General features: G+C 38.4%; 1 protein-coding gene across 3 annotated transcripts in view; it reads left to right on the top strand.

Moving 5' to 3' along the window:
• Window positions 1–23,460, top strand: part of Oseg2 (intraflagellar transport protein Oseg2) — a 544,964-nt gene that overhangs the window by 464,394 nt on the left and 57,110 nt on the right. For all 3 annotated transcript variants that reach the window (XM_076173301.1, XM_076173302.1, XM_076173303.1), the window contains 3 exons: window positions 3,944–4,148; window positions 17,670–17,885; window positions 18,887–19,057. In XM_076173301.1, coding sequence (XP_076029416.1) covers window positions 3,944–4,148; window positions 17,670–17,885; window positions 18,887–19,057 — 592 coding nt within the window. The remainder of the gene's footprint in view (window positions 1–3,943; window positions 4,149–17,669; window positions 17,886–18,886; window positions 19,058–23,460) is intronic.

A 23,460-nucleotide genomic window follows, 5' to 3' on the forward strand; every position in this document is an offset into this window, starting at 1 on the left:
TCTTAAGCAACTTCTTATGTGGTACTTTGTCAAAAGCTTTTTTTAGGTCTAGAAATGCACAATCAGCCCATCCATCTCTTTCTTATATTACATCTGTTAGCCTTGAATAGAAACATATTAAATTGGTGACGCATGGTCATCCTTGTCTGAATCCAAATTGCCTTGGATTTAGCACATTGTTTTTTCCCAAATACTTTACCCATCTACTTTTGACAACTCTTTTACAAATATTTACTATTGTACTTGTTAGAGAGACTGGTCTATAGTTGGTAGGGTCTTCTTTATTTCCCCCTTTATATATAGGTACTATATTTGCTTTTTTCCAATCTTCTGGAACTCTTCCTTCTTTCAAGGAACTATTTATTATGCTATGTATTTTGTCTGCCAGTTCATTCCTGCATTCTTTCAAAATCCAGTTTGCTATTTCATCTGGTCCATGCGATTTTCTGACATCAAGGTTACTCAAGTGTTCCATTATTTCATTCTTTGTTACTTCTATTTCTTTCATAGGGGGGACTTTCTCTTCCCATTCGATCTCTCCAGGTTGTATGTTCTCCCTTGTAAACACTGATTTAAAATGCTTGTTCATAATTTCTGCCGTTTCTATTTCCTCTGTGTATTCAACTCCTCCTTTTCTTAATTTCTCTAAATCTTGTTTGTTTTTCAGTTTGTTGTTTACAAATCTGTAAAATAGTTTTGGTTGATCTTTACATTTTTCAATGACATCTTTTTCATATTTTCTCTTTTTCTCTATGCACACTTGTACATATTCATTTCTATAACAAGTATATATTTTTCATTTTTCAGGTCTTTTGTCTTTCTTCAATTTGGTCCAAGCTTTATCTCTTTTGTCTTTTAACTCCCTACAACTTTTGTTGTACCAGCACTTTACATATTCTTTTTCTTGTTTTTGTCTTGGGACATATTTTTCCACTCCTTTTTTATAAAGTTTTGTCAAAATATTCCATTTCTCTACCACTGTTGTTTCTTCTTTGTATATTCTTTCCCAGTTTTCTTTTTGAAAGAATTCTCTTATTTTATGAAAGTTTGTTTTTTCATACATCATTCTTCCTTTTCTATATTGTTAATTTCTTTTCATGTGTTTTTCCTCGTTTCGTTCCAGTTCAATCAATATGCGGTCTATTTTATTGGTGTCTTATATTCAATCTTTTCCACTATTTTAGGTTCAGATGTGATTATTAAGTCTACTCTTGATGGTTCTTCATTTCTATACCTAGTGTTCTCCTGTATCCATTGTGTCATTGTATGGTCAATAATCATCTCGAGTAGAACATTTCCCCATGAGTCTTCTCCACCCTTTACTGTCTCTCTTCCCAGCAGACTTCTTTGCAATTAAAGTCGCCCATCATAACTATTCTTCCTCCATCTTCCATTATCTTATTTAATGTTATCGTTGTGTCTTCTAACATACTTTTATGTTCACTCTCTTCCCACGAGGCTGTTTTTGGAGGCACATAATTTATCACAAACTTTCTGCTCTTCTCATCTCTGTCTTCCACTTTGATCATAATCATCTCTACTCTATTCTTCCCATATGTGACACTCCTCACATTTATATCTTTTTTAGTCAGGAACATAACTCCACCCCGTTGTTTTGTCTCTCTGTTTCTAATCCAATAATTATATGCATCATGTCCTACACTGTTGGGTGGTAGTGGACCTTTTAATTTTGTCTCTACAATTCCCATTATGTCCGGTTCTTTTTCCTTCAGATAATCATTCAGTTCATTCAATCCTGTTATTAATCCATCTATATTTGTGTAAGACACTCTTAATTTTCTGCTACTTCCATTGTATTTTCTGTTTCCCTTTTGTTTTTCTCTGGTATGGTCCATCTCACTTTCATATTCACTACTCTCCAATAGAATTTCTCTTTTTCTGTCTGTTCTGGTCTTGTTTTTTTCCTTAGCTTCTTGTCTTTTTATTTTTTCCTCCTCTCTTCTCTATTAATTTCTCTTTTTATCCATACCTTTTTATACTATTCACTGTTTGCTAGTTTCCCTGTTTTTGCTAAGATATTCTCTGCTGTTGTTTGTGACCAGAATTTAATCTTAATTGGTCTGGTCTTATCTGTACTATATTTTCCGAGCCTATACATCTCTTCAATTTGTTTCATGATTTCAGGTTCATCTTCCTGAACTAATTCTAGTAAACAGCTTTTTCTTTTTCCACTTTGATTCTTGTGGTTCTATTTAGGTTATATTTCTCTTCCATTCCTAATATAATTATACATTTCTTTTTATCTGCTAGGTCTCTTACTATATTCTCCTGTCTCATCACTTTAATAACTGAGTCTTCAGTTTGTTCTTTCATTTGCTGTTTTATTATGTCAGTAAATGCAACTTTATTGTTTTCTTGGATTTTTTTTCCAACCCTGTGCTTCTTTTGCTATGGCCTTTTTATTGTCTTTATTATTCCTCTTTAATTCCTCATTCTCCTCTTTTACTTCTTTTAACTGTCTTTTTAATTCTTCTATTGCTTTAGTTAAGTTTTTGTTCACCTTCTCTAGTTCTTCTAATTTTTCAACTCTCTGCGCAATCTTTGCTATGTTACCGAACCTACTCTCCCAATGTTCGGTCATTTTTTAAAGTTTTTCCTCTAGTCTTGCTAATCGGGGGAGGTTGGTATCCCCTCCCCCCTCATTGAATCCCTGGAAATTTTTATCTTCACCTTCCATTGTGCTGCTCTTGTATATATTTCTAATCTTTACATTTTTGTTAATCCCTTCTCAAAAATCCTCAGTCCTTTGTTTGTTTACAAGATGCCTGGCCTCCTGGACCAAGTCCTCCCCTTCTTCATTTCCTTCCATTTCCCTCAGTAATCCCTCCCCTTCTTTTTCCTCACCTTCCCACTACACCACGAGCTCTCCCCTTCCCTGTAAATACAATAAGGTACTTCCTTGATTTTGAGATCCACATAGATTTTGATTTTTCTTCAGAACTCCAGTCTTTGCCGTCCATCCGATGAAAGTGTGTATTTACCTAGTTGTATTTACCTTGTATTTTATGGGAAGGGGAGCTATGCTCGTGATGTCCCGTCTTCATATCTCATTTTATCTAAACTATTTTTAAATTCATGTATTGTTTTTGCACACACTATTTTCTCATCTAACTTGTTCCAAATGTCTATTACTCTGTGAGGAAAGCTATTCTTTTTCAGATCTCTTCTATAGCTGTCTTTCTTGATTTTCTTTCCGTGTCCTCTTGTATTTCTATCATCCCATTTTATTAGATCCTCTCTATCAATAATTTCTATGCCTTTCATGATTCTGTAAATAGCTATCAAATCTCCTCTCTTCTTTGCTCTAGTGTCTGTAGCTCAAGTTTTGCTAGTCTCTCTTCATATGATAGTTCTGAGAGTGTTGGTGCCAATTTTGTAATTGCTCTTTGTATTCTTTCAAAAAAAAAATTATAATTTTTTTTTTACTTGGTGACCACATTGTTGCTGCATATTCCAATCTTGGTCTTATCAGAGTGATTAGTATTTTCTTCACCATTTCTTCATCCAGGTATGTAAATGCCAATTTGATTGTTCTTATTAAATTATAAGTTTCACCAAAAATCTTATTTATATGTTTCTCAGGTGACATATTATTCATAACATTGACTCCCAGGTCCTTCTCATTTTCAACTTTTTTTATGTGTGTGTATGTGTGTATATATATATATATATATATATATATATATATATATATATATATATATATATATATATATATATATATATATATATATTATATATAATTTCCTATCAAATCCCCCTTTTAAAGAATATTTTTTTATCTAACAAGCTTTGTACACTCACTCTATTATAATATATATGACAAGCCTTTTCCATATAAACTTTGTACTTTCATCTTTGTCATCATTTTCTTATTGTGAAAGTTACAATATGTGTTACAGACAAGTTCTTCAATATTCAGGTATGAACCTTATATAGATTCAGCGTACAAGGAGTTCCTGAAGACAGAAGGGAAAGCAGAGGCTTTGGCAGATGTTGATTTGACAGGTGCTCTGGACATGTACGTTGAGGCAGGGCAGTGGACACGGGCCTTTGAAACTGCTGGTCAGCATGGACCTCAGCTGTTGCATAAATATGTAGCCCACTATGCAACACAGTTGATAAAGGTAATTGTTGTTGTTGTTGTTGTTGTCGTTCCCTAGACTGTCTGTCCGAGCAGTCCCGTCTCCCCAAGGAATGCCATAGCCGAAACTGGGTTTTCCCACAAATCCTTTATAGAGTGTATGTTGTGTTGTTTGTGTGCATGATTGTGTATAATGCAGTCTTCCATTATGTGTTGTATGGTATGGGGTGAAGTGTTACATCCTGGGCAGCTGTTCACAACGCGGTCATCCAGCCTCTTCTGGTAGTTTAGAAGTGCTGGGTGGTGACCGCACCGCAGTCTGGCCATCTGGCATGCAGCAGTGTGTTGTCTTTCAGTGTGTTAATGGAGCGGTGAGTGATATGATTATGAATATGTTTCCGGAGGCTGGTATTTGGTGGTTGTGGAGGAAGAGAAGAGAGTATCTGTGCATGATAAAGGTCTTTGGGTGTTGTTTTAATGTTTCTTGGTGTGTGTGGGTGTTCTGCTATGTAGTGTAGCGGGTGTAATGTGTTTGTGGTGGCTGCGGCAAGTGTTTGTGTGCCTCTCATGTCGAGGTGGTCCTTGACTTTGAGGACTTTTGTTTCATGGTGTAAATGGTCTGTAGGTGTTGTATTTGTGCAGCCTGTAATTGTTTTTAGGGCTTTGTTTTGTATGATTTGAAGGGTGTTGTGGTGTGTCTCACTGAGATTAGGAGCCCATGCAAGACTCGCATAATTCATCACTGAGCGTATGCATTGTTTGTATATTGTTATATTAGTTTCTTTGTTTTGTCCAAATGTTGTTCCAGTGATTGACGTAAGTGCGTTAAGTCTGGGTGTGCATTTGTTTTTTATGTTTGTGATGTGTTGTTTGAAAGACATGGATGTATCGTATGTTACACCAAGAATTTTCGGTGTGTTTGTGTGTGGTATTAGAGTGTTGTTGATGTAGAGATGAGGTATGTATTTGTGTTCTTTTGTCCAGTTGGTGAGAAGTGTTGCTGTAGATTTGGTTGGAGTTATTTTGAGTCTGTGATGAACCATGTGTTGAGTGTATCAAGGTATGGCTGGATTATTTCTGCAGCTTTGTCTGTGTTACGATGTGTGCATGTGATTATTATGTCGTCTGCGTAGGAAAAAAAATTGTATTTCTGAGGTGTCTGGCATGGGTAAGTCATGCATGTATAGATTAAATAGTGTGGGGGATAGAACTGAGCCCTGTGGTACTCCATTCTTAATGTTTCTGATGTGCGATGATTGGCCATTATATGACACGTAAGCATTCCTACCTGCCAGATAATTGGCCAGCCATCTTTTGGTGTTATTGTGCATGTCAGTGTTATATATTTTATTTGTTAGGATGTGGCGGGGGATAGCATCAAAAGCTTTACTAATGTCTAATGTTATAAGAAGTGTTCTTTGGTGGGGCCTATCTGAATTGATGCCATCTAAAATTCTTTGTGTGAGGTTTGTCAGAAGAGTGTTTGTGGAGTGTAGTGGCCTAAAACCGTGTTGTGAGTCAGCAAGGGGAATATGTGGTGTGACAAGTTTAAGTATTAGGCGTTCAATGACTTTAGAGGGGGTGTAGAGAAGTGTGATTGGGCGGTGCGATGTTGGGATTGTTGGGTCTTTGTTCGGTTTTGGAATGGTGATTATTTTACCATGCTTCCAGATGTTGGGTATAGTGTTGTGTGAATAGCTGTAGTTTGCAATGTTTGTGAGTGTGTGTATACCTTGTGGTCCAATGTGTTTTAGGTGGATGTTGCTTATGTTATCAGGGCCACAGGCAGATGAGTGCTTGAGATTATGTATTATGAGTTTTGTCTGACTGTCTATGAAGAAATGTCTGAGTCTGTGGGAAAGTCTTTCTTACGTCGAATGGTGCGTCGGTCGTCAGGGTGAGAAGTGAGATGGCTTGTCTGTGCAAAATGACGTATGAGTGCATTTGCTTGTTGTCTGTTTGAGGGTAGATTATCTGTTGTTGTGATTATTGCTGCGTGAGAGCGTGTAGTGTTACTGTTGGATAGTGTAATGCTGTTGAGTGTTTTGTACAATTTGCTGGTGTTTATTTTGTGATCAAGTGTATTGATAAAGTTTTGCCAATTTTGTGTTTTTTGTTAATGTATTTTATTGGCAATCACAGTGTTTAGTGTTTGTATTTGGTGTTTGTATTTGGTGTTTGTATTTGGTCTGCTATGTTTTGAGGGATAGGTGTGGGGGTATCGTGTTTAAGTGTGTCACATTGTCTGATGAGGCCTTGGATTTCTGGTGTGAAGTTGGGGTTGTGTGATTTTCTGTTGCCTCTAGGGATGTATCTCTTGTCTGGATTTTGTATGATTGTATTAAAAGTGTGCACAGCATTGTTTATGTTTGTGATTGGTGTACTGTTAAGTGTTTCAAAATGTTGTTCTGTCTCTTTAGTAAAAGCTTCCCAGTTAGCTCTCTTGTAATTGGTGTAAGTGTGTCTGTGGCCAACTGGGGTGCATCTTGTTTTGGTGGTGATGATGATTGGATAAAGGTAATTGTTGAGTACTATGCAGATATATAGACTATGCATCAAGAAAAGAGTTACCATTACCTTAAGATTTTATTTTGTTTATTTTGTTTAGGAAAAAAGTCAAACATAAATACACATGGGAGAGGATGGTGGATGGAAAGGTGGTAGATAGGGCTTTAATAGACTATATAGGGGTACAAGTTCTTTGGGTAGAGAGTGGGGGAATATCAGATAATATTTGGTGGAAGGTAAGTTGAGAGTGGAGGATAGATGGAGAAAGAGGAAAAGGACAAAATGTAGGGAGGTGTTTAGAGTAAATTGTTTAAATGAGAAGGAAAAAGAGTACAAGAAGCTGAGAGAAGTGTGAGAACTGGTGAAGGATTGAGTAGAGGTAGGTGTGGATGAGGAATGGGGGTGTTTCAAGAAGGAAGTGACAAGGTGTGCAGAGATTGTATGTGGAACAAGAAGGATGGAAGGGGATAGAAGGAAGGGTAGTGATTTGTAGGATAATGAAGTGAAGAAGGTAGTAGAATAGAAGAAGGGATCATTCAGGGACTGGTTACAAAGTAGGATGAGAGAAAAATATGAGAAGTATAAAGAAGAAAGAAGCAAAACAAAAGATAAAGGAGGCAAAAAGGAGAGCAGCTGTAAAATGAGGGAGGAGTATGACAGAAAATTTTGAAAACAATCAAAAAATATTTTGGAAGGAAATCAAGAGAGGAAAGGGAGGTGAGTCAAATAGAGAAGAAAAGGTAAAAGGTGTGGATGGACAGATCTTGATAGAAAAGGAGGCAGTAAAGGGAAGATGGGTGGAGTATTTTAGAGAGTTGTTGAATGTAGAGGAGGATAGGGAGGGAATGGTGGTAGCAGTGGGAGGTGCTAAGAAAATAAGGGTGATGGGAGGGGAAAAGGGAAGACAAATAAGAAAAGATTAGGTGGAAGTATCTCAGAAAATGATGAGAACAGGTAAGGAATGTCTGAAGAAGGGAGGTACATTAATAATGGACTGGCTGGTGAAGTTGTTTAATGTGTGTCTAAGGGAGGGTAAAGTGCCAGAGGACTGGAGGAGTGCCTGTATAGTTCCACTTTACAAGGGAAAAGGGGACAAATATAAGTGTAGTAGTTTTGGAGGGATCAATTTGTTGAGTGTAGTTGGGAAGGCTTATGGGAGGGTCTTGATTGAGAGGATTAGGAGAGCAACATAGGGAGTAATTTGTGAGAAAGTGTGTGGGTTTAGGACAGGTAGGGGTTGCATAGATTAGATTTTTGCAGTGATGCAGATATGTGAGAAAGCTATAGGAAAAGGTAAGGATGTTTTTTGGGCCTTTATGGATTTGGAAAAAGCTTATGAAGAGTTGACAGGAAGGGACTGTGGGAGCTTTTGCAGACACATGGGATTAGGGGAGAGCTGTTAAGGGCAGCCAAGAGGTTTTACAAGAGTAGTAGAGCTTGTGTTGGAATGGGAAATGTTTAGAGCGAGTTTGAGGTAAAGATGGGACTACGTCAGAGCTGTGTCATGTTGCCATGGCTGTTCATTATGTACATGGTCAGGGTGGTGCAGGAGGTAAAAGTAAGGGTAGTGGGTTGGGGTTTGGAGATTGTTAAAAAAAAATGGAGAAAAGTTGGAGGTGAGCCAGTTGTTATTTGCTGATGACACTGCGCTTGTGGCAGGGTCAGAGGAGGGAAAGGGAGTTAGTGACAGAATTTAGAAAGGTATGCAATAGGAGAATGTTAAAGGTTAATGTGGGTAAAAGGAAGGTGATGATATGTACAAGGATAGCAGTGAGTTGGAAGTAAGTCTAAAAGGAGAGAGGCTGGAGGAAATGAATAGCTTTAGGTATTCAGGATTACATGTGGCAGGAAAGGGAGGAGTGGAGGTAGAGGTAAATTGTAGATGGAGAGAAGCAATTAAATGCCTTAGGGGATTAAAAAGTGTTATGAGAAATAGGCAACTGGGAATGGATGCAGAGTATATTGTATGAATGGGTGATTACAAAGGATTACAAAGGTGGAGCATGCCGACAGGAGACCTTTTGATCCATATCTAGGTCGGATGCGAAAAAAAAATCATATTAAAGATAAAATAATAAATAAAAACTATAATAATGTAAATAACAAATAAGATACATAAATAAATGCATAGGTATAGTTAAATAATAAACAAACAGGTAAATAGTAAATAATGATAAATTGACATAACTAATAATAAACGAAAATCAGACAGACAAATGATAACAAAACAAAAACAAAAAATATAAGATAAATTATAATCATTACAGCATCTTGCTTAGGTATTTATCTAAATTATTCTTAAAGCTTCGAACTGAACTACATTGCACTACCTGTGCAGGAAGTTTATTCCATTCATTAACTACACGGTTGGCAAAGTTGTTTCTACCTACTTCCAAATTGAATCTATTTCTGGACAGTTTGAGACCATTGTTTCTTGTCTGATTGTATTGTATAGGGCAGAGACTTGGAATCTAAGAGAAATAGAGAGGAAAAGTTTAAATTTAGTGTTTGAGATTAAATGACTAAGATATATGGTAGGGGTTACTAGGCTGGATAGAGTGAGAAACAAAGAGGTAAGGAAGAGAGTAGGAATGGAAAAGGAGATGGCAGATAGGGCTGATGAAAGAATATTGGGATGGTTTGAACAAAATGAAAGAATGAGTGATAAAAGTAATAGAGGTGTAGAATGCAGAGGTGGAGGAAGTGAACATGAGGGGATGACCAAGGATAAGGTGGATGGATGGGGTGAAGGGGACATTGAGCAAAAGTGGAATGTCTTTTTAGCAAGGAAGAGAGAAGGCAGGGGATAGGGATGAGTGGAAAATGACTGTGTATGGATGATACTGTTATAGAAGGAAGGGAGGGATGGGGGATGGAGGGGTAGGGGGTACTTGTGTGTGAATAATATTTTGATGCAGCCCAAAGGGATTTCTCCTGGTCTCTTTTTTTTATATGAAGGGATGGAGAGGGGCAGTCATCAATTAAGTGAAACAGCATTGCTGTGGATGTATTGTGTCTTGCTGCATTGCATTTGATCCAGGGCACTTGGCAGATGCAAGAATGACCCATCATCCATGAGGAGCTGAGATGGGAGGGGAGTGAATTGGGTGGGAATAGGTATGTGCCTCTGATTGAGCTACCTCCCTTATTTGTGGGAGGTGATGTTGTTTGCAGACAACACTGCACTTGTAGCAGGATCAGAGGAGGGATTGAGGAAGTTGGTGACAGAGTTTGGGAGAGTGTGTGAAAGAAGAAAGTTGAAGATTTATGTGGGTAAAAGTAAAGTGATGAGATGTACAAGGGGTGAAAGTGACAGTAGACTGGAAGTGAGCATTAAGGGAGAGTGACTGGAGGAAGTGGATAGTTTTAGATACTTGGGTGCAAATGTGGCAGGAAAGGGAGGAATGGAAGTTGAAGTAGAATGTGGATTGAGAGAAGCGAGTAAATGCCTTGGTGGATTAAAAAGTGTAATGAGGAATAGACATTTGGGAATGGATGCTAAGAGGAGATTGTATGAAGGAGTGATTGTGCTGACAGCACTGTATGGGGCAGAAACGTGGAACATAACAGAGGAAGAGAGAAGGAGTTTGAATGTGTTTGAGATGAGGTGTCTGAGAAATATGATGGGGGTTACCAGGCTGGATAGAGTGAGAAATGAGGAGGTGAGGAGAACAGGGGTGATAAGGGAGTTGGAAGATAGGGTGGATGAAAGAGTATTAGGATGGTTTGGACGCATGGAAAGAATGAGTAAAGAAAGACGAGTAAAAGTGGTATGGAAGGTAGATGTGAAGGGAGTGAACATGAGGGGGTGAGATGGATGGATGGGGTGAAAGGGGCTTTGGAGAAGAAGGGAATGTCTGTTTAGGAAGGATTAAAGAGGACAGAAGACAGGAGTGAATGGAGAATGTTTGTATATGGATGATGTTGTGATGCATGAGGTGGAATGGGTGGGGGGATAGGGGTGAGGTAGTATGTGTGAGAAAAATTTTGACGCAGCCTGAGGGGATTTCTCCCCGTCTTCTCCCTTCCTGCATGAGGGGACGGAGAGGGCGGGTCACTGATTTAATGAAGCAGCCTTGCTGTGGATGTGCTGTGTCTTGCGACACTGCTTATGACCCAGGGCAGTGGACAAGATGCAGGGATGACCCGTCATCCAGGAGGTGCCAAGATAAGAGGGAAGGTAGAGGGTGGAGGTGAGTGGAGTGTATTACAAAGGATTACAAAGGCGGAGCATGCCGACAGGAGACCTTTTAGTCCATATCTAGGTCAGATGTGAAAAAGAAATCATAATAATAAAAAATTAATAAAAACTATAATAATGTAAATAACAAATAAAATAATAAACAAACAGGCAAATAGCAAACAATAACGAATTGACACAGAGATGCAATGGATGGGAATGGTTTTTATGCCTTTGTTTTTTGGCTGCCTCCCTTGTAAGGGGGAAAAAGCCTTTGGAATATGTATGTATTTCTTTGTCCAAGTCAGTAAATGTCACTTATTGATCTCAGCAAGTTGTACAGTACTCATCAAAAGTATGCAACCCCTACTCCTTGTGGGTGCTTATTCATGACAAAAATAGGAAGGCATTTTCTGAGGTGAAATTATGTAGGTAGATATCTGGCAACTCCTTGCTGTCAAGCAGGACCAACAGAATGGAACATGAGGGAGAACCCACCCAGTTGCTCCCACACTGCCGTGGGAAGAACATTTACAAGTAACCCCTCTCTTTGGAGCCTTGCCTTTTTTCACACTGGTTTTATTCATTTCCATTGGGTCTGTATCGTTACCATGGCCCCTACAAAAGAATTAAAGATATAATTGCCCAAGTCATTGAACTAAAGAAGGCAGGCCATGGAACTAGAGGAATCAGTGAAATATTGAAGATGATCAAGTCCAAAATCAAGAGATACATGGTGCAATTTCGGGAGGGAAGAGGGCTGGAGCTATCATCCCAGAAACCTAGGATAGGGTATCCTAAAAAGACTTCTCCAATGGTTTTGAACATCATAAGGTATACTTTAGAGTCAAATCCACTAACAAAAGCAAAATCTTTGAAGGAGAAATCTTCTTAGGACTACCTGTACCAGGTTACTGGGATGGTATCTCCAGCCCTCCTCCCCAAAATTGTACCATGTATTTCTTGACTTTGGACTTGGCCACCTTCAACATTTCACTGATTTATTTAGTTCCATGACCTGCTCTCTTGAATCCAATGATATGGGCAATTATTTCTTTAGTTAATTTCTTTGTAGGGGCTATCGTAACAATACAGACCCAAGGGATATACAGAAAACCAGTGTGAAAAAAGTGAAGGTCCCAAACAGAGGTGTTACCTGTAAATTCTCTTCCCATGGCAGTGTGGGAGCAACTGGCTGGGTTCTCTATCATGTTCCACTCTGTTGGCCCAATATGACAGCAGGGTGTTGCCAGATACACTCAATCTACATAATTCCACCTCAGAAAATGCCTTCCTATTTTCATTATAAATACAAGGTCTGTTAAAGAAATACATGTTTTTTAAATTGCATGATGTTTCCCCAAAGTAGGATTTTTCACATTCTGAGCACAGAATCCAATAAACACCGGCTTTATTGTCTAGTGTTTTGCTGATGTTTGTTCTTGTATTTGTGATGTCTTTAATTGTCCTACTGGTCTGTCACACTATTTCCAAATTGATGGTTTTTAAAATTCAAGTCACATTGGTGGTGATGTTGCTGGTTGGTAACACAAGTCGTTTGGCTGTTCCACCCTACTGCTTACAGCCTTCCAGAATCTTAATGGCCAATTTTCTGCAGTTATCTAAAAGGAAATCTGGAAATTTTTATTTTAAAAGCCTCCCTGATATACCAGCACTCTTCTAGATCCTCTTCACTGGATATTATGAGTGCCCTAAGGAAGAAGCCTATTACTACTCCTCTCTTGACCTTGATGTCATTGTTGGAATAGAAATGAATTAGATAATTTTTGTTAGTGGGTTTTATACTTATATTTCAGCTGGTTACCATGTTTTGAGATATGTTTTGCCTTACCTAATTTATTCCAGGTATCCACCACTATGTGTGGGGAGCTATGGGAAGCTATTCTTTTTTCAGATCTCTTCTATAATTATAATCTTTGAGTTTCTTTTCATATCCTCTTGTTTTTCTGTTGTCCCACTTTAATAAATCATCTCTATCTAGAATTTCCATTCCTTTCATGATTCTATAAGTAGTCAGTAGAACTCCTCTTTCTCTTCTTTATTCCAGGGTTGGTAGTTCCAATTTGGACAATCTTTGTTTGTATGTCAATTTGGAGAGTGTTGGTGCCATCTTTGTCATTGCTATTTGTATTCTTTCTAATTTCTTTATATTCATTTTAGTACTGGGTGTCCATAGTGTTGCAGCATACTCCAATTTTGGTCTTATAAGTGTAACACATATTTTCTTGACCATTTCCTCATCCAAATAGTCAAATGCCACTTTCATCGACCTTAGTAGATTGGAGGTTTCTCTGACTATTTTATTGATATGTATGTCCGGTGACATGTCTTTGCTGATTATTACTCCTAGGCCCCTTTCTGAGCTCACTTTTTTGACTTCTTCACCAATTTTATAATTTCTCGATATTCTATTTTTATTTTTTCCAAACTCCATTATACTACACTTCTTGATGTTGAGGTTCACTTCCCACTTTTGACTCCATTTCCAGATTTTATCTAGATCTGTCTGTAGTGATTCACAATCTTCCTCTGTCCTTACTTTCTTTAGTATTTTTGCATCATCTGCGAAGAAGTTCATATAACATTCCACGCCTTCATCCATGTCATTTATATACATGGCAAACATGATTGGAGCTAACATTGAACCTTGCAGGACACCACTTCTCATTTCTTCCCAATTTGAGTACCGTATTTTCCGGCTTAAAATGCGCATCGGGTTATAATGCGCACCCAAGTACTTCGTTATCTCAGTACACAGATAGCGCGCACCGACGTATAACGCTCATGCCAGGAAAAGTCAATGGTGGCTAAAGCTCGTGAACTGCATGTATGCGACTCCTGCTTGCGTTGGTCCATTGTTTTGTGGGAAATTTGAGCCATGAAAAGTTTTTTGAATACAAAATGTACATGAAAAATTTCAGATTTTTACAGAAAAATTGTAATTTACTATCCTGAGGGAATAATTCATCTTACAAGTTTTTATCACCGTGTACAAGTTTTTATCACCGTGTACAAGTTTTTATCGCCATGCAGCAACAAACTATGTTTCGGTTCATAAGTGTCTTTACTGAAAGGACGTTTAGTTTAACAAACTCTCGCAAGAGGGTGTTTAGTGTAGGCTAGATTGGCAATAGAACTGTCAATCTCGGACCTGATCTAGCATATTCCGGGTGAGCTAAAACGGCCAACGTTCATGATGTTGGTACCAGTGCTGTTTTACGGATCCCAAACATTTGCATAGACTACGATAATCAATGTTAGTAAAAATAAACCAATGAAATAACGGCGATTAATTACTTAGTATCATGTGAACGAGGTTACATGGAGAGGTATTTTTCATTGGCTAGAGCCACCGCTGGGAAATCTGTTGATTTGTCACTAAATTAAGTGTCAGTTTAGGCATCAATCAGGACACAACTAAGAAAAAGTCTGAACTATATGTACCGGTATTTACCTAGTTGTATTTTGCGGGAAGGGGAGCTATGCTCGTGATGTCCCGCCTTTGTATCTTGCAGTGTCTAGTTTGTTTTTAAACTCATGAATGGTTTTTGCGCATACTGTTTCATTGTCCAGTTTGTTCCAAGTGTCCAAAACTCTATGAGGAAAACTGTTTTTCTTCAGTTCTCTTCTATAGCTATGTTTTTTTATTTTCTTTCCATGTCCCCTTGTGTTTCTTTTGTCCCAGTTAAGTAAGTTCTCTCTATCGAGTACCTCTGTGCCTCTCATGATTCTGTAGATGGTCAATAGGTCACCTCTCTCTCTTCTTTGCTCCAGTGTCGGTAACTCCAGTTTAGCCAATCTCTCCTCGTATGATAGGTTTGCAAGTGCAGGTGTATGACTCATGTTGTGCGTTGGTCCCTTATTACTTTGTAGCTTAAATAGTTTGTAGGAAATATGATCTAAAAAAAGTTTATTGAAAGTAAAATATACAGAAAAATTTCGGGATTTTTACAGAAAATGTTCATTTTATATCTTGAGGAAATAATTCGTCTTTACCATTTTTTATTTAATACTGAAACAAACTACAGACTGTTTCGTTTTAGCTTTGAACCTGCAATGACAGTAGTGAAATAGGACAATCTCTCATCGAGGTGACGTTTAGTTGAAATAACTCCCAAAAGAGGGTGTTGTAGTCAGGTGTTTGACACGAGTTTATGAACGGCCGCAACGGAATTTGTACCATACCTAAAGTGAAGCAACAAAGCCAACATAAAAATTCAAACTAGGATGCTGTGAACATGGGCAAATATCATGAATATTGATTATGTTTCATGGTGTTTAGGCCTATTTAAACATGAAAAATAAGATTCGATAGATACCTACCTATACCAAATATTTATATAGCCCATGCTGGCGTATTCTTTCATGTCACCATGGCTGTTCTTCTTGTTCTCACGGAACGTCACGGAGAAGTGTGCCGTCCCGACTTTGTGACGGCCAACATCGTCACGTTGTTGTGAAAAAATTACACACACAGCCGCAGAATTTTTATCGTAGGCCGTGGATAATGCGCACCACCGGATAACGCGCACCCCCCATTTTTAGGCCCTTACAACGGAAAAAAGTCGCGCACTATACGCCGGAAAATACGGTATTTGTCTCTAAATACTACCCTCATTTTCCTCTCATTCAAGAAGTCTTCCATCCATTCCAATAATTTTCCTTTGATACCACCTATTGATTCTATTTTTCTTCTTAGTTTTTTGTGTGGTACTTTATCAAATGCTTTTTGTAGGTCTAGAAAAGCATGCCCATCCAGCCCTTTCTTGTATTATTTGTATTAGTCTCAAGTAGAAGCAGATCAAGTTTGTTGTACAGGATCCATGATCTTCCTTGTCTAAATCCAAATTGTTATGGATTCATTATATTTTTTTTTCCCCAGATGTAGTTATTGCTGTGTGAGAGTATGTTGTATTACCATTGGATAGTGTAATGCTTTTGAGTGTCTTGTACAGTTTTTTGATGTTTATTTCATGATTAAGTATGTTGACAAATGTTTGCCAATTTAGTGTTTTTTGTTCATGTATTTTATTGTTGATCTCAGTGTTAAGGGCTTGTATTTGGTCTATTATGTTCTGAGGGATAGGTGTGGAGATTTAGAGAGCAACCCTGGACTCATCACAAACTACATTTGTTCAGAATGCTCCAAACCCTTCATCTCAATTTATTAGACAAAGGGCTTGGTTCAGTGCAGTTAATGCAAAACTGGGCCCACCTGACATAAAAGAGAACACAAATACCCGGAATTATCCCTCATGTCCACCCATAACCTCACTCCCACCATCCCCCAGCCTGCATACTTACCCACATCCCCACCCTTTCCATCCACTTTTCCCTACCCTCTTTCCCAACCACTCCTCTTCCTCCTAACCCTGATCCTAATCCTCCCTCACCAGTACCTCAATTGTATACAGAACTTACAATGCATACAAAACAAACATCAAAATCTTACAATATAACATTGATGCCATCAACACAAAAAACACCAATTTGAACACTTCTGCAAACAACACAACATACAACCTAAACTATTCTGTAGGCATGTAAATGGTAAATTAAAAAATAAACAAGAAATAGTGAAACTGCATCAAGGAAATAATGCATATATAAAAGATGTAGAAATGGCTGAAACTAGGAACAAATATTTTAAATCTGTATTCACAATTGAAAATACATAAAATTGGGATGAAGGACAGAAAGACCCCCCCCCCAATGAAGAAATAATTGTGATACAGAAAAATATAAGGGACCAAATAATAAACCTTGATGTCAGAAAATCACACAGTCCGGATGGAATTGCAAATTGGATACTAAAAGAATGTATAGATGAACTAATGGACAAAATATATAAGATAATTGATTACTCACTCAAAGAAGGAAAGGTACCACAAGATTGGAAAAATGCAAATATTGTACCAATATATAAAGGGGAAGATAAGGAAGACCCAACAAACTATAGACTGGTCTCCCTTACAAGCACAATAGCTAAAATATGTGAAAAAATGATCAAAAGTAGATGGATTAAACATCTGGAAGAAAATAATATACTTAATCCAAAACAATATGGTTTTAGACATGGAAGATCATGTGCCACAACCTTGATTTGTTTTTACTCCAGGCTAATAGAAATAATGCAAAAAAGGGATGGATGGGCAGATTATGCTTTCCTATATTTACAGAATGCATTTTGATAAAGTACCACACAAAAAACTATTAAGAAAAATCGAGTAATAGGAGATGTACAAAGAAAATTATTGAAATGGAAGATTTCTTGAATGGGAGAAAAATGATGGTGGTACTAGACAAAAACTCAACCTGGAAAGAAATGACAAGTGGAGTCCCACAAGGTTGTATTAATTCCAATAATGTTTGCCATATGCAATGGTTTGCTGATGCTGGATTGAAACTCAGTTTGCCCAAGTGTTCTTTTCTTAAGTCTAGCATCCAATTCCTAGGTCATGTTGTTTTCAAACATGGTATTCACACTACTGATGATAAGTTCAAAGTGGTTGGGGACTTCCCTATACCTGAGTCAGTTGAGCATGTACGTTCCTTCCTTGTTCTGGCAAGGTACTGTCGTGCATTTATTAGGAATTTTACTTCAATTGCTTCCCCACTAACACATCTCCTCAAGAAGGATACTTCCTTCCAATGGTGTGATGTTCATCAGGAAAGTTTTGATTCCTTGGAACTTGCACTTACTGAAGCCCCTGTGTTGGCATTCCCAGACTATAGCCATCCCTTTACTATTTGTACAGATGTTACATATAGGAAAATAGTTTAATACTTTTTACTCAGATGGAAAGGGCAATGAGTAGGTTTTGATATGTTTGTATATTTTCTTGTATCTTTTAGGATGGCCAGGTAGTGGAAGCTTTGGGGTTGTACAAGCAGTATGGCTCCCCAGCATATCCTCAGAACTTCAACATTTATCGCCGCTTGGCCCAAGATATGATGGGAAGACATGACCTCTACTCTGCTCAGGCATACGATAGTTGGAAAGACTTACGGGAGATCTTGTTTAATTTAGTAGAGGACTTGCATCAGCATGAGGATGAGCATGGAGTGCAGGTACTTGTATTTTACTTTTGTAAATGTAATTGTGGTAAGAATGAGGGATATTTAGGCGTACACATTCAATCATTTGCCTTGACTTTTTGTAGGAGAAATATACAGAGAGTAGGATCCCTGGTCCCATCACTTCATTCCACTTTGTTGCCGTTTACAGCACACATGGGAATCAAGGTGGCAGAATTCTTTTCCCCCTCCACCACAGGGGTTTCAGAATAGGTAGTCATAGAATTGGTAATGGTCAGGTCCAGGGGAACAGTATAAAGAAGGGGCAACTGAAGTATAAAAAGGCTCATCATTCCTTTATGAATAGAGATTTTAACTTATCAAGGACAAATGATATTTGGCTCTGGTCTGTAGGGGCACCCCAATACAGTCCCTGAGTTATTGGCTGCATGTTACCATGCAGTCAGTACCCCAGTATGGAGATGGATAGGGTGAAGGGGGGGGCCTTGAATAAAAGGGGAATGTCTGTTGAGCAGGGAAGGGAGAGGGCAGAAGATAGAGTGAAGAATGTTTGTGAATGGATAATAAACTGACAAGACACAAAGGGATTCTTTCTCATCTCTCTTTACTTGTCAGGGGACAAGGAGGGAGGGTCTCCATGTAAGTGAAGTTGTAGGGGTAAACTAGCTTTGGCTCTCAGGCCTTGCTGTGGTGCTGTGACTTGCTGCATTGCTTCTGACCCAGGACATTGGCTCTTCATCCACAAGAAGCTCTTTTTATCAAAGGGACACAAATGGGTGTAGGGTGGGCACAGGAGGGAGGTAACCTTTTGGTATACAGATAGTGAGATCAATGATAATTGGATAATAAGGAGATATGGCCTAGTTGGAACCTTACATGAATTTGAACCTAGGTGTGATAATTGGAGAACTAGAAAATGGTCCCCTCAGGCATTGTTCTTTTCCTCTATAGGTGAATACAGTTGTAAATAACCATTTATATTAGGGCTTTTTGTATACTGATATTGTTATATTCTTATGGCATCTTATTTTCAGGATGAATTCAACTTACTACTTTTGATAGTGCATTACTTCACTTCTCGTTCAGCCTACATGACAACGCCACAGCTCAACAAAATGGTTGCCAAATTGTCAGTCATTATGCTTCGGCACACAGATATCATCCCAGCAGATAAGGCTTTCTATGAAGCTGGGATGGCTTGCAGAGTGAGTTTTGTTCAGTTTGTGCTATGGAAAGAAAAGTTATTGGTTCTGACCTGACTTTACCATGAAAGTTCCTTTATACTTGGGATTCCATAGAATTTATATTTACCTAAAGAGGAGTGGACTAAGACCAAAAGCTAAACAAGTTTAACCAATTATATTTGATCTGTATGTATGCAGTTCAGCATAAGATAAAGGAGGCAAAGAGGAGAGCAGATGTGAAATGGGGGAAGAGTATGACAGAAATTTTTTAATGTAATAAAAAGATGTTTTAGAAGGAAATTAAGTGGAAGAGGAGAATCAAATAGAGAAGAGGAATGGACTAAGACCAAAAGCTAAACAAGATCAACTAGTTATATTTGATCTGTATGTATGCAGTTCAGCATAAGATAAAGGAATCAAAGAGGAGAGCAGATGTGAAATGGAAGAAGAGTATGACAGAAAATTTTGAAAGTAATAAAAAGATGTTTAGGAAGGAAATTAAGAGAGGAAGAGGAGGAGAATCAAATAGAGAAGAAAAGGTAAAAGGTGCAGATGGAGAGATGATAATGGAAGAGAAGGTAGTAAGAGAAAGATAAGCAGAGTATTTTAGGGAGTTGCTAAGTGTGAAAGAGGATAGGGAGAGAAAGGTAGTTGCAGTGGGAAGCACTAAAAAAATGACTGATGAATGAGAAAATGGAGGAGAAATAAGGGAAGATGAGGTGAAAGCAGTTATTAGAATGATGAGAGCAGGTAAGGCACCTGGGTTAGATGGGTGTCATGTGGAGCATCTAAAAAAGGGAGGTACAGTGATGGTGGACTGGCTGGTGAGGTTGCTTAATGTTTGCCTAAAAGAGGGTAGAGTGCTGGAAGACTGGAGGAGTGTCTGTATAGTTCCACTTTACAAGGTAAAAGGGGACAAGTGTGATTGTAGTAGTTTCAGAGGGATCAGTTTGTTGAGTGTAGTTGGGAAGGCTTATGGGAGGATTTTGATTGAGAAGATTAAGAGAGGAACATAGGGAGTAATTGGTGAGGAAGAGTGTGGGTTTAGGACAGGCAGGGGTTGTGTTGATCTAATTTTTGTGGTAAGGCAGGTGTGTGAGAAAGATTTGGGAAAAGGTAAGGATGTTTTTTGTGCCTTTATGGATCTGGAAAATGCTTATGAGAGGGTTTACGTGAAAGCACTGTGGGGGGTATTGCAGATTTATGGAATAGAAGGAAAGCTGTTAAGAGCAGTCAAGAGTCTCTACAAGAGTAGTAGAGCCTGTGTTAGAATTAGAAATAGAATGAGTGGTTTGAGGTAAAGGTGGGACTTTGTTAGGGATGTGTTATGTCACCTTGGCTGATTAATTTATACATGATGGGGTGGTGCGAGAGGTAAACATAAGGGTAATGAGCCAGGGATTGAGGATGATTAAAGAAAATGGAGAAAAATGGGAGATAAGCCAGTTCTTGTTTGCTGTTTACACTGTGCTTGTAGCAGGATCAAAGGAGGGATTAAGGAAGTTAGTGATGGAGTTTGGGAAGGTGTGCAAAAGAAGGAAGTTGAAGGTAAATGTGGGTAAAATAAGGTGATGAGATGTACAAGGGGAGAATATGACAGCAAATTGGAAGTGAATGTGGTAGGAAAGGGAGTGGAGGTTTGAGGTAGAATGTAGATTGAGAGAAGTAACTAAATGCCTTGGTGGATTAAAAAGTGTAATGAGAAATAGACATATGGGAATGGATGCTAAGATGATTGTATTTACCTAGTTGTATTATACAGGAAGAGAGCTATGCTTGTGGTGACCCTTCTTTGTATCTTTCAATATGAAGTTTTTTCTTAAAATCTTAAATAGTGTTTGCACACACTGTTTCATTGTCTAATTTGTTCCAAGTATCAATCACTCTGTGTGGGAAGCTGTTCCTTTTCAGATCTCTTCTGTAACTATCCTTTTTTAGTTTCTTTTTATGTCCTCTTGTTTTACCATTATCCCATATTAACAAGTCATTCTTATATAAGACTTCCATTCCTTTCATTATTCTATAGATAGTCAGCAAGTCTCCTCTATCCCTTCTTTGTTCCAAAGTTGGTAATTCTAGTTTGGACAGTCTTTGCTGATATGTCAGTTTGGAAAGAGTTGGTGCTAGTTCTGTTCTTGCTCTTTGTATTCTTTCTAATTTTTTTTTATTCTTTTTGGTACTGGGTGTCCATAATGTTGCTGTGTACTCATGTTTTGGTCTTAGTGTACTTAGAATTTTTTTTATCATTTCCTCGTCCAAATAAGCAAATGCCACTTTAACCACTTCACTACGGGACTTAAATCTCGCGGGCAGCAGCCAATGCCAGCCGTACGACGTGTCGTAATAATACTCGCATCATAAAATATAGTCACGGCTTATATAGATCGTTCTCTCTTTCACCCGTGAATTTTGAAAACCACAGAGAATGGGATTAAGAGCAGATTAGGGAGAATGTAAAAACACAGGGGCGACTACAATAAATATAATCAAGACGCCGATATGGCAGCGTCGCGAATCCACTTGCTCCTCATGACGCTTACGTGTGCGGCACCGTATGTAAGGGGTTAATTGACCTCAATAAATTGGAGGTTTCTATGAATATTTTATCAATATGCTTATCTGGTGTCATGTCCTTGCTGATCATCACTGCGAGATCATTCTCCGAGTTTACTTGTTTCACCTGTTCACCAATTTTGTAATCTTTCTATATTCTGTTTTTACTCTTTCCAAATTCCATTATACTACTTTCCTTTATATTGAATTTTACTTCCTACTTTTGAGTCCTATTCCAGATCTTGTCCAAATCTTGTTGCAATGAGTTGCAGTCTTCCTCCGTTTTTACCTTCTTTAGTGTCTTTGCATCATCTGCAAAGAAATTCATATAACACTCTACACCTTCATCCATGTCTTTAATGTATATGGAAAACATGATCAGGGCCAGTACTGATCCCTGCAGGACACTGCTTATCACTTCTTCCCAGTTTGAGAATTTATCTCTAATTACTACTCTCATTTTCCTCCCAATCAGGAAATCTTTCATCCATTCCAATAATTTTCCTCTGATGCCACCTAGGAGTGATTGTGTCAACAGCATTGTATGGGGCAGAAACATGGAACATAAGAGAAGAGTTTAAATGTGTTTGAGATGAAATGCCTGAGATGTATGATAGGGGTTACTAGGTTGGATAGAGTGAGAAATGAGGTGAAGAGGAGAGTGGGGGTGGAAAGGGAGTTGGGAGAGTAGGGTTGATGAAAGAGTATTGGGATAGTTTGGACACATGGAAGGAATGAGTGAAGAAAGATTAGTAAAAGAGGTATGGAGGGCAGAGGTGGAGGGAGTGACCATGAGGGGGCAACCAAGGATGAGATGGGTGGATGGGGTAAAAGAGACCGTGGGAAAAAGGGGAACGTTGAGGAAGGAAGGGAGAAGACAAGATGGGGTGAGTGGAGAATGGTTGTGTATGGATGATGCTGTGATGCATAGAAGAGGGATGGGGGGTGAGGGAGTATGTGTGAATATTTTGACGCTGCTGGAAGGGATTTCTCCCTGTTTTCTCTTTTTTTGCATGAGGGAGACAGAGAGGGTGGGTTACCAATTAAATGAAGTGGCCATGCTATGGATGTGCTGTGTCTTGCTACACTGTTCTGACCCAGGGCAGCAAGTGAGATACAGGAGGAGTCAAGAAAAGAGAGAGGAAGGGATGGCAAATGGGAGTAGAGTATGTGGGGATGAAATGCGTGGTAATGGATTTATGCCTTTGACTTTGGCTGCCTCCTTTGTAAGGAAAAAAAAAGGCATTGGTATATGTATGTATGTATGTATGCAATTCTAAATGATCTTGGATCAGTGCTGAACTTCAATCACAGTGGCTGGCAACAGTTCCTAGGCCCTCCCATAGATCTCTCTGGGAAGAAATGTTAAAGTGTTGTCTGTATTGTATTAGTATGGGACAGTTTGTTTCATTGGCCGATAATGTGTAGAAGATATTTTTGTAAGAGAAATTTACATAGTCCAAAGGGATTATTTTGTTGGATGAGGGGGTAGGTGGCAATATTCTTATTTCCCTGCCACAGGAGCACAAGAAAAGAGGAGGTGGTGCCCATTGAGTGATGCAGGAGAGATGTAAGAATAAAAACAAAAATAAGGGATAATAACTAAAATGTGGTTCAGCATTTCTCATGAGTGGAGGTTTGTCTCTTAAACATATAGAATGTTGTAGGACTGGTTTGTAGGGGTGCCACTAAAGTTCCAAGAATATTAATTGTATATAATTGTGCAATCAATGCTTACATATAGGAAGAACAGCAAGCATAAGGAGTCATTCCATAATATTGCATTATACAGGAATGAGGAAATACAGCTATTGAAGGAAGTTGACCTCGTTTTTCTGTTGTGTTTACCATTATTGAATATTTCCTATGCA

The sequence above is a fragment of the Oratosquilla oratoria genome, chromosome 34, assembly GCF_046742065.1.
Source record: "Oratosquilla oratoria isolate Oo_2021 chromosome 34, ASM4674206v1, whole genome shotgun sequence".
Taxonomy (NCBI): domain Eukaryota; kingdom Metazoa; phylum Arthropoda; class Malacostraca; order Stomatopoda; family Squillidae; genus Oratosquilla; species Oratosquilla oratoria.